The 13964-nt window shown below is 46.5% G+C and overlaps 1 protein-coding gene across 1 annotated transcript; it reads right to left on the bottom strand.

The window, feature by feature from the left end:
- Positions 1-958: 958 nt before the first annotated feature.
- Positions 959-13690, bottom strand: LOC111162165 (zinc finger protein 75D). Its single transcript, XM_022526361.1, has 6 exons — positions 13449-13690; positions 11436-11962; positions 9784-9976; positions 8991-9082; positions 8530-8656; positions 959-1668 (listed from the first exon to the last, which is right to left on the bottom strand). The coding sequence occupies exons 2-6, from the start codon at positions 11880-11882 to the stop codon at positions 959-961; spliced, it is 1569 nt and encodes a 522-aa protein (XP_022382069.1). The 5' UTR covers positions 11883-11962; positions 13449-13690.
- Between the last annotated feature and the right edge of the window lie 274 nt (positions 13691-13964).

Genomic DNA, 13964 nt, shown 5'->3' with positions numbered 1-13964 from the left:
CCATTCTCAGCACCTCCGTTTGCAAAACTTCCAGACTTTCCTGCAGAGCATCCAAAGCGTATGGCGTTGTGGCTGAGCAGCCATAAAAACAGGCTTCTCTTGAGGCTCTGGAGCAGTGTGGCACCAATCTGAAAGCCTTAGTCCACAGGGTGAAAAGTTAAAAAAAAAAAAAGGCCATTTACCATGGCCCTGGGCCTTCTACAAAGAAATACGTATGTGGATAAGGGCCCGGAGTGCTCCTTCATCATTTTCTTCTATCAACGTCGGTGTTGAGAGGATCAGGAGAGGTATGAAGCACTTGCAGGGTCGCTAGGTCTGTGGTGCCATTGAGGGCTTCGCCTGCTGCTTCCAACTCCTTGACAGAAACCATGGTGGCAGTGGGCCCTGGGGGGAACAGCCTGGGGGCACTTCTCCCAGGCAAACACCGAACGCTCCCTTCCTGCTGGAGAATCAAGTTCCCTCACAGCCCCAGGCTTGGCTGTTCCTGTCGAAAGAATAATAGCCATAGAAACTCTCCTCCAGCTTAGTAATTCTCTCTAAGCTCCCTTCAGAGGACCTGAATACTCTTATTTTCCATCTCTCTGGAGAAAGAATGAGAGCAGGACTCACAGCCATCATGTGTCTGCTGAGCACCTGATACTTGAAGAACTCCGATCACCGAGGGTGGGGAAGCTGAGTAAGCAGACAGATACACAGACAGATAGATGAACAGATAACTATAGATAGATGACAGCTGTATTTCCACTCTTTTATTGATCAAGTACTCATTGTGTATCAGTCTTGTGCTAGGCACTGAAGATACAATGCTGAACAAGAGAGACGGCTTAGATTCCTTTCTGTGAAGTAGGCCATGAACCCCTCCCACATTTCCTGTGGGTGCCAAATTTCTATCATTGGTGCCTCATGGTTTTATCCTCATGCGTCACCTCTAGGGTCAAGATCCGTTTGGTGACTTTCTTCAGACTGGAGACACTGGACAGGACTCCCTTCTCCTGTGGAGTTTCTGGTGTCTAAGAAGGCTGGAGCGCCGGCTGAAGTTTCTCCTGCACACGCTACAAGTATATGGCTGCTCGCCTGTGTGGGTTCTCTGGTGCTTAATAAGGTGGCAGTTCTGAATGAATCTTTTCCCGCATTCGTAACATTTAAAGGGCTTCTCTCCTGTGTGAATTCTTAGGTGTGTGTGTAGATTTGTATTGTGACTGAAGCTTTTCCCACACCACGAGCATCTGTACGGTTTTATTCCTTGGTGGGCCATTAAGTGCTTATTAAGATCTGAACTCCATCTAAACCTCTTATCGCACTGTTGACACTTATAGGGTTTCTCTTCAGTGTGAATTCTCTGGTGCTTAATGAGGTCAGAGCTAACTCTGAAACTTTTCTCACATTCCTGACACTTAAAAGGTTTCTCCCCTGCATGGCCTTTCCCTTGGAGATCCTTATGTTTTGGAAGCTCTTGTTTACAAGTTGAAAGTTTCTTTCTTTTCCTGCCTAGAAAAGCTCGGTGCCGTCTCCGTACCCTGCGTGTCCCGCCATGATTTTCTTTGCCTGTTGTTTTCTGGGCAACTTTCATTCTGGCCTTTCTTAACACTCTGCATCCTGATGCTTGTATTTCTAATGCAGAAAGAGATATAGGTTGGTCATTTCCAGTGTCATTTTTGAGCTTTAACCCTGTTGGAATAAACAGAAGAGTCAGCCGTCGGTGTCCCAGAACAAGAAAACTACAGGAATGGAGAGAAAAATCAATGACTGCTTTAAAAAAAAAAAAAAACACAGAACAAGTGATTTCTGGTCCAATATGGACAAAACAGAACTGATGCATTTCCTCCTGATCCTCCCTGCTGGGCACGACAAGCCAATGAAAGAATGCCAGCCACAACCAACAGAGAGTTCCAAGACACGGTAAGAAGAAAGCAAAATGGTTTGGGACGCCAGTCCTAGCAGAATAACACAGCAGGGCGTCCTGTATCCCCAGAGCCCCAGAAGAAGGCAACCCCAGCCAGCATCTTCCAACCCTCAACCCAGCAACACAAAGCTGCCTGGACAGGCTTATCTCTTCAGCAGTTGGAATGGGAAGTCTGCCAACACCCGAACCCCAGTCGGGAGACACCGAAGTGGGCTGGCAGAAGGAGCAAGAGGCACCTAGCCACAGCGGCCTGGCCCCCCAAGCCTCTTCATCCCTTTCCGACTGAGAGGCACTCTGGGCCTGTGTAAATCCCTTCCTCACCCTCAGGCGACAGAAGCAGGGACATACAGGAACCCTAGCTGTACCATATAAACCAAGGAAACCACAGTAACACTAGGAAGGCTCTGAACGTTAAACTGTCACTGGAAATGTAAACCCCCAAACTAGGAAAGAACCTCTGTGATAAAGTAAAACAGGGTGACTGATGAATTATAATAGTTAAAAAGGACCCTGACCCTCCTAACCTAATAGACAAAAGGATCAGGATACAAGCAAACAAAAATGGCACCAGACTGGAAATCAAAGACATAGAGAGGAAAATCTAGAAGTATGTGGAAACAAGCAGCGCCTGGGTGGCTCAGTTGGTTAAGCCTCTGCCTTTGGGTCGGGTCATGATCCTGGCATTGGATTCAGGGATCAAGCCTTGCATTGAGCTCCCTGTTCAGTGGGCAGTCTGTTTCTCCCTCTGACCTGCCCCCTCTCATGCTCTCTCTTTCACTCTCTCTCAAATAAATAAGTAAAATATTTTTTAAAAAAATATGGGGAAACAAAAAAAAATATACTTCTAAAATTTCCATGGTTCAAAGAGAAAGTCACAAAGAAAACTTAAAAATATGTAGTTGAATGAATATCGAATTCCAGGGCGCCTGGGATGCTCAGTTGGCTAAGTGTCTGCCTTTAGCTCAGGTCATGACCCCAAAGCCCCAGATCAAGTCCCACATCGGGCTCCTTGCTCAGTGGGGAGCCTGCTTCTTGCCCTGTTTGTGCATGCTCTCTGACAAATAAATAAATAAAATCTTTGAAAAAAAAAAGGAAATAAAATTCCAGGGGCACCTAGCTGGCTCAGTTGGTGCAGCAGAAGACTCTTGATCTCAGGGTCATGAGTTCAAGCCCCACGTTGGGTGTAGAGATTACTAAAAAAATTAAAAAATACAAATAAATAAATAAATAAGAAAAAATGAAATTACAATGTATCAAAATATGTGGAATGCAGCTAAAGAAGTGCTCAGAGAAAAAGGTACAGCCCCAAGTACATACAATAGAAAAGGGGAAAGGTCTCAAATCAATAATCTAATTTCTACCTCAATAAACTAGAGAAAAAAGCAAAATAAACCCAAAGCAAGTTAAAGAAAGGAAATAATAAAGATCAGAGCAAAAGCCACAACCAAAGAAAAAGCTTGTTCTTCAAGAAAACTAATAAAATTGACAAACCGCTTTCACAACTGACAAAAATAAAAGGAGGGAAAATCCAAATCACTAGTATCAGGAAGGAAACTGGATACATCACTACACATCCTGCCATAACTGAAAGGATGGTTAGAGGGGTACCCGGGTGGCTCAGCCTGTTGGGCGTCTGACTCTTGATTTTGACTCAGGTCAAGATCTCAGGATCTTGAGATCAAGCCCTGCCTCGGGCTCTGCCCTCAGCAAGCAGTCTGCTTCTCTCCCTCTCTCTCTGCCCCTCCCCCTGCTCTCTCTCTCTCTCAAATAAATAAATAAATCTTTTTAAAATATAAATAATAAATAAAAGGATGGTAAGATAATAGTATAAATAACCTTACATTCATGACATTTTATTTTTTAAAGATTTTATTTATTTATTTATTTATTTGACAGAGAGAGAGAGAGAGAGAGAGAGAGATCACAAGTAGGCAGAGAGGCAGGCAGAGGAAGAGGGGGAAGCAGGCTTGATCCCAGGACCCTGAGATCATGACCTGAGCCGAAGGCAGAGGCTTAACCCACTGAGCCACCCCGGTGCCCCTATTCATGACATTACTAACAGAATTCAACCAACATGAAATAGATTTCTGAATAGGACTATCACCATTAAACACATTGAATTCATAGTTTAAAAGCCTCCCCCCAAAATCCAAGTCCACATGGTGTGACTGGAGGATTCTACCAAATATTTAAAGAATTAACACCAATTTTACACAATCTCTTCCAGAAAGGAGGAAATCCTACACAACTCATTTTATAAGGCCGGTATTACCCTGATAGCAAAATCATATAAAGGCAACACAAAAAATAGAAAACTACTGGGGCGCCTCGGTGGCTCAGGTGGTTAAGCAGCTGAGTCTGGATTCTGACTCTGGTTAAGCAGCTGACTCTGGATTCTGACTCTGGATTCTGTCATGGTCCCAGGGTCCTGGGATTGAGCCTGACGTTGGGCTCCCTGCTCAGCAGGGAGTCTGCTTGAGGATTCTCTCTCCCTCTGTCCTTCCCCCCAACCCCGCTCACGCACTCATGTGCACTCTCTCTCTCTAAAATAAATAAATATTTTTTTATTCTTTATTTTTTAAAGATTTTATTTATTTATTTGAGAGAGAGAGCAAGCATGAGAGGGGAGGGTCAGAGGGAGAAGCAGACTCCCTGCTGAGCAAGGAGCCTGACGCTTGACTTGATCCCAGGACTTTGAGATCACGACCCAAGCTGAAGGCAGTTGCCCAACTGACTGAGCCATCCAGGTGCCCAATAAATCTTTTTTTTTTTTAAGAAAACTACAAACATCTCCCATGAACTTAAATGTAGAAATACTCAACAAAATACTGGCAAAAAATACAGCAATATGTAAGAATTAGATATCACCATCAAGAAGGATTTACTGCAAGTATGCAAAGCTGATTCAACATTTGAAATCAATCAACATAACATACCATTTCAACAAGCCTTTGAAGATCATACTCTTATCAAAAGACACAGGAAAGTGTTGCACAAATTCCATATCCATTCATGGTAAAAATACTAAGTTAGGAATTATATTGACTTGATAAAAGAGTATCAACAATAAAAAATCCATACTAACATAAATAGGTAATGGTGAAAAACTTAATGTTTTCATGATAAAATTGGGACAAGGCAAGGATGTCTGCTCTTTCCACTCTTATTCAACATAGCAGGAGGTTGGAGCTACTACAGTTATGGCATTAAAAGGCATTGCAGATCATGTGATTATCTATGTGTAAAAATCTCAAGGAATCTACAAAAAAAACCTCTTAGAAATAATACATGAGTGAGCAGGATCACAGAATACAAGATCAACATACAAAATCAGTGCCATTCCTATAAAAAAATAACGAACACACAGAAACCAAAATTAAAAATAATACCATTTACAAATGTTCCAGTGAAAATGAAATGCTTTGGCCTCTATTTAACAAAACAGAGGATCTGTACATTGAAAATTACAAAAAGTGGACAAAAGAAATTCGAGAAGACCTAAATAAATAGACACACACTGTGTTCACTGAGCAAAAAAAATCAACATAGTAAAGACACAATCCTCCTCAAACTAATACATAGGTTTAATGTAGTATCTAGCAAAATCCCAATAAAATTCCTTGTAGACATAGATAAGAGTACTCTAAATTTTACATGGAAAGGCACAGGCCCCAGAAGGGTTAAAATAAAATTTTATTTTACAAAAAAGAATAAAGTGGGAAGCATCAGTCTACTTGACAGACATTACGGCCTTGATACTACAGAGCTACAGCAATCAACAGTGTAACATTGGCAGCAGCACAAACACAGAGCCCAGTGGAACAGAACAGATGCACAGAAATACACTCAACTGCTCTTTGACAAAAGTGCAAAAATGATTTAATAGAGGGGAGGCCTGGGTGGCTCAGTCGGTTAGGCGTCTGTCTGCCTTCGGCTCAGGTCATGATCCCAGGGTCCTGGGATAGAGTCCCACATTGGACTCCTTGCTCAGCGGGGAGCCTGATTCTCCCTCTGCCTGCCGCTTCCCCTGCTTGTGCGCTCCCTCTCTCTCTCTCTCTGACAAATAAATAAATAAAATATTTTAAAAAACAATTCAATGGAGGAAAGATAGCCTTTTTGAGAAACAGAGCTGAAGCAACTGGCCCTCCATAGGCCAAAGAACGAGCCTCATCCTAAACTTCATACCTCATATAATAAATAACCCAAAATGGATCAGGGACTTACATATCACACTGTAAAACTTTTTGGAAAAAAAGGCAGAAAATTTTAGGGATCTAGGGTTAGTCTGAGTTCTAACCTTGACACTAAAAACACAATGTATAAAAGGAAAAAAACTGAAAAATTGGTCCTCATCAAAATGAGAAACTTTTGCTGTGTGGAAGCCCATGGGAAGAGGATTAAAAAGACAATATAAAGACTTGGAGAAACTATTTGCAATCTACGTATTCGACAAAGAGCTAGAATCTAGAATACAGAAATTCTCAATACTCAAGAGTTAAAAAACAATCCAATTAAAATATGGGTAAAAGATACTTCACTGACGGAAAACAGAGATGGCCAATAAGCACAGGAAAAGCTATAGAACATCACTGGCCATTAGGGAAATGTAAATCCAAATCACCACGAGGTAACCCTATAGGCTGATCAGAATGGCGAACATAAATGGAGGTGATATAAACACTGGCAAGGACATGGAGAAATGGGACCACTCGTCCTCTGCTGCTGGGAATGGGGAATGGTACAGTCGTTGCGGAAAACAGTTTGGCAAGTGCTTAGGAAATTAAACATGTTACCATATGAACCAGCAATTGCACTCTTAAGGGATTTACTCCAGAGAAATAGAAACTTATCTCTAAAAAAAAATTCTGCACACAAATGCTCAGGACAGCTTTACTCATGGTAGCCCAAAACTGAAGACAGCAAAGATCTTTCAGTGGTTAATGGGTATACAAACTGGTCTCTCAGTATCATGGCATGCTACTCAGTATTAAAAAAACAAACAAACAAAAAAATCAACTTTTGGTACACAACAATTCAGATCAATTCCCAGGGACTTATTCTGAATGAAAAAAGTTAATGCCAAAGGATTACACATTTTATGGTTTTATTCATGTAACACTTTTGAAATGGCAAGATTTCAGAAATGTAAAACAGATCAGTGGTTGGCATGGGCCAGTGATGGGGTGAGGTACAGAGGACAGCGTATGATGATAAAAGGGCAAAACAAAGGTCCCTGTGGTCAAGTAACTCTCCAGTATCTAGGCCGCAGAGGTGAGTATGCAAACCTATGCCTGCGATAAAACTTTACAGAACGAGGAGCCCTGGGAAGGCTGTCGGTTAAGCCTCTGACTCTTGATTTCAGCTCAGGTCATGATCTCATGGTCATGAGATTGAGCCCTGTGTCGTAGGCCCCACTCAGTGGGGAGTCTGCTAGAGAATCTGTCCCTCTGCCCCTCCCCCTGCACGTACACACTCTCTCCCTCCTTAGAATAAATAAATAGATCATTTAAAAAAAACTTTACAGAACTAATTACACAGACAGACAAATAAAATGGAAAATATAAAGGTCAGAAGACCATATCAGTATCAACAGCCTGGTTGTGACATTAATGATACTTTTCACAGAAGTTATCATTGAGGGGAGCTGGGTGAAATGTATACAGGTGCTCTTTGTATTATATTTTAAATCTGCATGTGAATCTACAGTCATCTCAGTAAGAAGTTCGGTAAGAAAAACACAGGAATAGAATCCTGGAGTGTCAATCCCCTGTAATAGTTCTCATCAAGGAACATTTCTCTTCTCCCCGTGTACATACTTACCTGTAGGAGACTCTCCAAGGCTGTCCTCGAACTCTTGGGGACCTTGGATCTATGGTTCTCCTCCTTGTTCTAAGCAGATTACTTCAGGGTTGGGGGTAACAAAGATGCTCTGAGTATAAAACTCTGAGGTCATGGGCTGCCATCTTAATTCCAGACTCTTTTCAGGAAGAGGGAATGACTCTTTCATACTTTCATTTACTCCAAATGTTTAAATGGGCAGAATCTTTTTTTTTAAAGATTTTATTTATTTATTTATTTGACAGAGAGAAATCACAAGTAGGCAGAAGTAGGCAGAGAGGCAGGCAGACAGAGAGGGAGAAGCAGGCTCCCCGCTGGGCAGAGAGCCCGATGTGGGGCTCGATCCCAGGACCCTGGGATCATGACCTGAGCCGAAGGCAGAGGTTTAACCCACTGAGCCACCCAGGCGCCCCTAAATGGGCAGAATCTTAAGGCACCTTCTTTCTAGTCTACTGTGGTCGTGGGCGGAGATGCAAGGACGAAGTGGAGAAGGAAGCCTCAGGAGGGCAGGTGGAACGGGGTGGAGAATGGGGATCCCGCCTACTGAAGCAGACTGGGTCAGGGATGGCGGCAGCTTGGACGAGGGTAGTCAGAGCAGAAGACGGGGAGACACACTTGTAGTGAGGATCTATTCTGAATCATCTGGATACGCCTCGCCTTCCCCCCACACCACCAAGGTCAGACCTAAACAGCTACTGGAACCCGGGGACTCTCCCACAGGAGACGGTTTTCCATAAACTGTGCCTAGATTACTCAACTTCTACCCAAAGCAAAGGAAGACTCTTTACCTAGAGAGACGACAGTCTCATAGTTTTCCTGCATTACGTCATTGTAAAGGCTCTTCTGAGTAGGGTCCAGTAACCGCCATTCTTCCTCAGAGAAAGACACCGCCACATCCTCAAATGTCAACAGGCTCTGAAGGAGAGAACGGGTTTCGGTTCAGTACAGGCCACCATGGAAGCCATCCTCTCCCTCATCTCTGAACTACACAGCAGGCCAGCCACCAAAGACAGTATTAAGATTCAGGTGGGGGAAAGGAAGACGGCAGAAAAGGAAAAAAGCCAGAGATCAGTAAACAGCGTGGGAGAGGCCTGGTCCCCACCATGCCAAGCCTACTTGCCTCGAGGTGAACATCCGGGGCTAACACGCCTCAGAGCGCCTGCTGAGCACTGTGGGATGCGGGCAGCAGAGAAAAGCACAGACAAGGCCAGGTGCGGGCTGCCTGAAAAAGCTGCAAAGTACGGCTCACCTGGAACTCAGGCAAGATGAGCTCAGACGCCATCTTCCAGTTTGGGGTGCTTTTCTGCTCAGAAAAGGCTAGAATCTGTTGAGCAGGCCCAGCTGTGGATGGAAAAGAGCCAGAGAAAATGTCTCTCTTTTGGGCTGACAAATATCCTCAGCTGATTTCTAGAACCCAGAACCTCAGGAGTCCTTTAGTAAGGGTGGCTCACATTCACAAGTGTGTGTGTGCTACCAAAGGCGGCCTTTTCATTGAAAATGAGAACCGACTACCCACCACTCCAAGGAACCGGTTCCCCAGATTTTGTGAGAGAAATTAATAGGAGATCCATTATTTTTTTTCCTCTCGTAAAATAAATTGTTTACCGGGCTAGGCAGGAATTAGAGGGGACTGAAAAATCAAAGACTCAGGTCCTCCAGTGTAGCCGGTTTCTGTCTTTTATCATTTTTTTTCCTGGTGTACAATTCTCTCCCCATTCTGCCACGATGACCCATTTCCAATCCCAGTTTCTTCTCTATCACAGAAGGGTAAGATGACCCCACCTGTCCCTAGTCCATCCATCTTCTCTCAAACTTCTAAGGAGTGAGGTCTGCGGTGTGAATACCAGGGTTCTCTGGTTTGGACATTTCTGCACCCCAGGCTGACCCTGACCTTCACCCACCCACTGGCCTACTGTCCTTCAACCTGAAACACATCCTAACAGCTGGCAAGGCTGGGCACCTGGAAAATTCCCATGACATTCCAGCTGAACCGATTCCTAGGACAGTGCCCAGGAGAAGAGAATGATGATGAAACTCCTCACCTCTTTCACATACTGGCTGGGTTTCTTTGTGAGTTTTCCAGCCCAGCTCTTCCTGTAGTACCCGGTATGTATTCCAACATTCTTTCTGGAACATACCCATTGGTTGGGGCTCTGCGGGCTTCCACTTAAAGCCTGGGGCCACTGCTGTTCCTCCCAAGGGCACTGCCTCCTTTCCCAGCTCATGAGCTGTGACCTAGAAATAATCCCCATCCTCATTAGCACAGAACTTACTTTTCGTTTGGGGGTAGTGGTGGAGGGATGAGCAAGAGGAGAGCCCAGATCCGGGAAGCTGTGACATTCCAGGAAGTCATTAAAAAAAAAAAAAAAGAAAAAAGAAAAACTAAAGAGATATTGAGCCACCGTTTCCTCGCAAAGAACCATATACATCGTCTGAGGAAAGTGGGATCAGATGAAGTAAGCTTAGCAAGCCAGCCACAGCTCAGGCCCCTCTCAGCGTGGACGCTGCCTCTAACTGTCCCTTCACTGGCTTGCTTTCTTGCCTGGGACCCTTGCCTAAGGGCATTTTTAATGTGTCAGTTTTCTTTAAAACAGAAGGAGTTGAATAAAAGATTCCCAGAGGACTCCTGGGTGGCTCAGTCAGTGAAGTGTCTGCCTTTGGCTCAGGGCCTGATCCCAGGGTCCCAGGATTGAGTCCCGCATGGGGGGGGGGGCCTGCCCAGTGGGGACTCTGCTTCTCCCTCTGCCTGCCACTCCCCCTGCTTATGCTCTCTGACAAATAAATAACATCTTTTTAAAAAATAAAAATAAAAAAAGATCCCCAGCCAGTCAGATTTTCCAATCCTTCCACAGCCAGGGAAGGATTTCATGGAGAAAGGGGATACAGTGAAGGAAAAATGAGAGGGAAGTTTGGACTCTCACTTCCCTCCGTATGATTCCATTGTAGTAAAATACCAAAAATATACCGTGCCCCGTGTTCCTCAAAGTGAACACTTCCTCGGGCTCCCAAGGAAAGGAAGGGTGCTGCCATCTCCCAAGGGCGTACGCTGGTTCCCCACTTCCCAGGAAGGCCAAGGGCACACCACCAAGGGAGGGCAATGGAGGCTCTTTTCTCCTGGCCCAGAGACAGGCGCTCCCACTAGAGAGGGCGCTACCCCTCCGCACCTGATTCTGTCCACTCCTCTCTTGGCAGTTTTCTTCTTTCTGTATCTTTGCTTCCCTTTTATCTTCCCATTTCTTCTCTTCTTTTATAGTCTTCCCAGAATTCTTTGATTTATACTTCTGTTTGCTGCCCTCTCTCTCCTTTGATCTCTAAGTGCTCTGCCTTTTTTTTTTTTTTTCAAATTTTTCCCCCTTTCCCAACTCTGCCTTGCCTTTTATTTCTCTGTTTCTAAGAACTCAAGTCCTCTCTCCTTGGCCATGCCAGCCGAGGCCCACCACCCCTAGTTCGCCCTGGCCAGAAAGAGGGCAAAATGCATTTCTTTTTTGCAAGGCCAAGAAAGATGGCCAGGAACTCTGGAACCTGTCATCTACTACTCCCACGCATCTGTGGTTTCAGATCCTGCTTGGCTGTCCTCAAGGGATGACAGAAGAGTCACCTACTCCTCCTTGTTCCTCCACTGCCCCCCCCAACACCCAACCTGGACAATTTCACCTTCACCCTATTTCACTGTCCACATAAGGGAGCTTCTCACCTCATCACTTATTCCACTAGGCTCTCTCTGAAAGCGCTCTACCAGGGCCACAGCCTCTCTGACGCTCTGTGGACGATACTTCTGCACCCAGTTCTGGGTATCCCTGGGCAGAATAGTCAGGAACTGCTCAAGCACCAGCAGTTCCAAGATCTGCTCTTTCGAGTGGATCTCGGGCCTCAGCCACTGCTGGCATAATTCCTGAAGTTGGCTGACAGCCTCCAGGGGTCCGGGTGCTTCGTGATAATAGAAGCTCCGAAAGTGCTGTCGAGCGCTCTCAGGACCAAGACTGTCCGTTCGCAGGCTGGATTTCTTACTCTCACCGGAGCTCTCTTTCACCGGCCCCTTAGTCCCCCACAAAGCCTCCATGTGTGGGTACAAGCATGCATTCACTTCCAGATGTCTCATCATCATTTGCTCTAGGAATAGTTTTACTCCTATGTGTGACATCCTCCTGGTGCCACCTTTGACAACCGAGGCTTTGTCAGGTTTGGTATAAAACCAATGAGTGGATCTTCTCCCCAAGGGCACTGAGGGAGGGGAGAAAAAAAGCACATGTCAAGAAGGCAGCCACATGACACATATTTCCTTGCTATTTATAGTTATCAGAGAAGAATGAACAGAAAAGGACCTGTCCAGTCCACCCTTTAAAAGCAACTGCCAGGCATCAGGACACTCACGATGACAGATTACTTCAGGACATATATTTCTCTCTGTCACTCAGCTGTGAAACAAAGCACAGCTCTGCAAAGACAAATGTCAACTGATAACTTTTTTTTTTAAGGTCAAGGAAAAGCTGGTGGATGAAAAAACTGGCACCCATTCATTAAAAGGAACTTTGAGAATATCCAATATTTAATCTGTGTGCCTCCTGTCTCATCTTCACAAATAGGGCATATCTGAGTGTGTCGCAATTTTAACAGATCATCCCCGACTTTGGTCTTTAGTTAGAGGAAAACAATTACTATGCCCCTTCATCCTCTTAGGAAGACTGAAACCTTTACTTCATGGAACATCTGATAGTCTCCTTTCTGTTGTATTAATACCAACAGGAAAACTGAGACAACCAGATCAGAGAAGAAGTAAAGCAATTAGGGAAAAAAGTAAACTTATCCCTCTCAGCAAATATCCCCCAACTGGGCAACCAGATGTCAATTTTTTTTTTTTTTTTGCTACTTTTTGGGAAGATTATCAAGGGCACGGTGCAGATTTGTACCTGTGTATTAACTTTTTGCTTACTTTACTGGAAACACAAGTTGGCCTCCTTTACCAAATACAACGTCAGCTTGTAAAAAATGAAAGAGAAAGGGTGATCATTGAGGTTCTTCTGAGACAGGAAGGGTCCTAGTAAAGGTAACCCTTCTCCTGACTTTACATTTCCTCAGGGGCACACAGGTCTTTAAGTAAGGCTAAGGGTGGCCTTAAGAGGCTGATTTTCCCTGAGGTATCCCAGCAGCAACAGCAACAAAGTTCTTTTGAGGATGCCACGGGTATTCAGAGAAACGCTCGGTTCCTTGCTGGCTATCCAGGTGCAGAAGGTATAGGGGCGCCTCCTCTATTTCTATGCCAACAGAAACTAACGTCTTTGAGCCTGAAAGGCCCCTTTCTCTGGCGACCTATCAGCCAGAGGAAACCGGGGAGTGTCGTTGGGTGCAGAGCGAGTCACTGAGCCTCCCCGACCCCGCGAATCCGCGACGCCCTCGCTCCCGACCACCAGCGCGCCCCCGAGCACTCCGCGGGCGGCCGGCCCCCCAGGGTGCCCGGGGAGCATCCCTGGGCTGCACGTGCCCCTGGGGGACAAAGAGGTTGCTCGCCCAGGCTGGACGGGGCGCTCGGAGCCCGAGTACCCGCCGGGCCGCGCCGCCGCGGGGCTGAGACCGCCCGGCGCGCCGCGGGAAGCTGCTGGCTCCGCCCCCCCCAGGTCACCGCCCCGGGGGGTTGCCAGTCGCACGTGCGGCCCGCAGCGCTGGGGGCGCGCGCCACCAAATCCCAGGGGCGACGCGGTTTCTCCATTACCTCCTCCCAGTCCCGGCTTCTGCGGACGCCACTTCCCTCTTCCTCGACTGGGGCTGCGACGTCGCCACGCCTCCCCGCCGCGCTGGGGAGGAAGCGCCCGCTTCCCGTGCCCCTGCGGGCCTGGCGAGAGCGGCGCCGAGCTCCGGAGCGCGGAGGGCTTGGAGGACCAGTCCCCCAGTGGATCGCTCCTAGCTCCCAGAGACCGTACCCCGACTCGCCATTTTGGGGTCGAGGTCTGTGGACCTGGCCCGACCGGAAAAGAAAGAATGCGCTTCCGGCGGCTTCGTGACAGCCACGCCCAGCCATCGCCCTGTCTCTACCTGTGGCGCCTCGGCGCAGCGGGGCGGGAACCGTGCCGCGGCTCCTTTCCGTCCCGGGGGCGCGGCCTTCTGCTCCGGCTCAGGACCGGACGCGAACACGCCTTCCCCAGGCCCGGGGCGGGCCCAAGGCAGCCCCGGAAGCCTCTGGTCACCTGGGAGGCATGTAGCCCTCCGACTCAAGGTGCCTCGATCTTGT

Source organism: Enhydra lutris, unplaced genomic scaffold, assembly GCF_002288905.1.
Source record: "Enhydra lutris kenyoni isolate GAN:26980312 unplaced genomic scaffold, ASM228890v2 scaffoldscaffold89, whole genome shotgun sequence".
NCBI lineage: Eukaryota > Metazoa > Chordata > Mammalia > Carnivora > Mustelidae > Enhydra > Enhydra lutris.
Note: the sequence above shows the minus strand (reverse complement) of the source record. Positions and strands in the feature narration are given on the sequence as shown.

Bases quoted from the DNA above. Each gene is read 5' to 3' on its own strand.
- LOC111162165 (XM_022526361.1), bottom strand. From the start codon at position 11,882: ATGTCACACATAGGAGTAAAACTATTCCTAGAGCAAATGATGATGAGA. The intron at 9,083-9,783 runs GTGAGGAGTTTC...TTCCATCCACAG, and splicing joins CCAGCCAGTATGTGAAAGAG to CTGGGCCTGCTCAACAGATT. The intron at 8,657-8,990 runs GTGAGCCGTACT...TCTCTCCTTCAG, and splicing joins TCATCTTGCCTGAGTTCCAG to AGCCTGTTGACATTTGAGGA.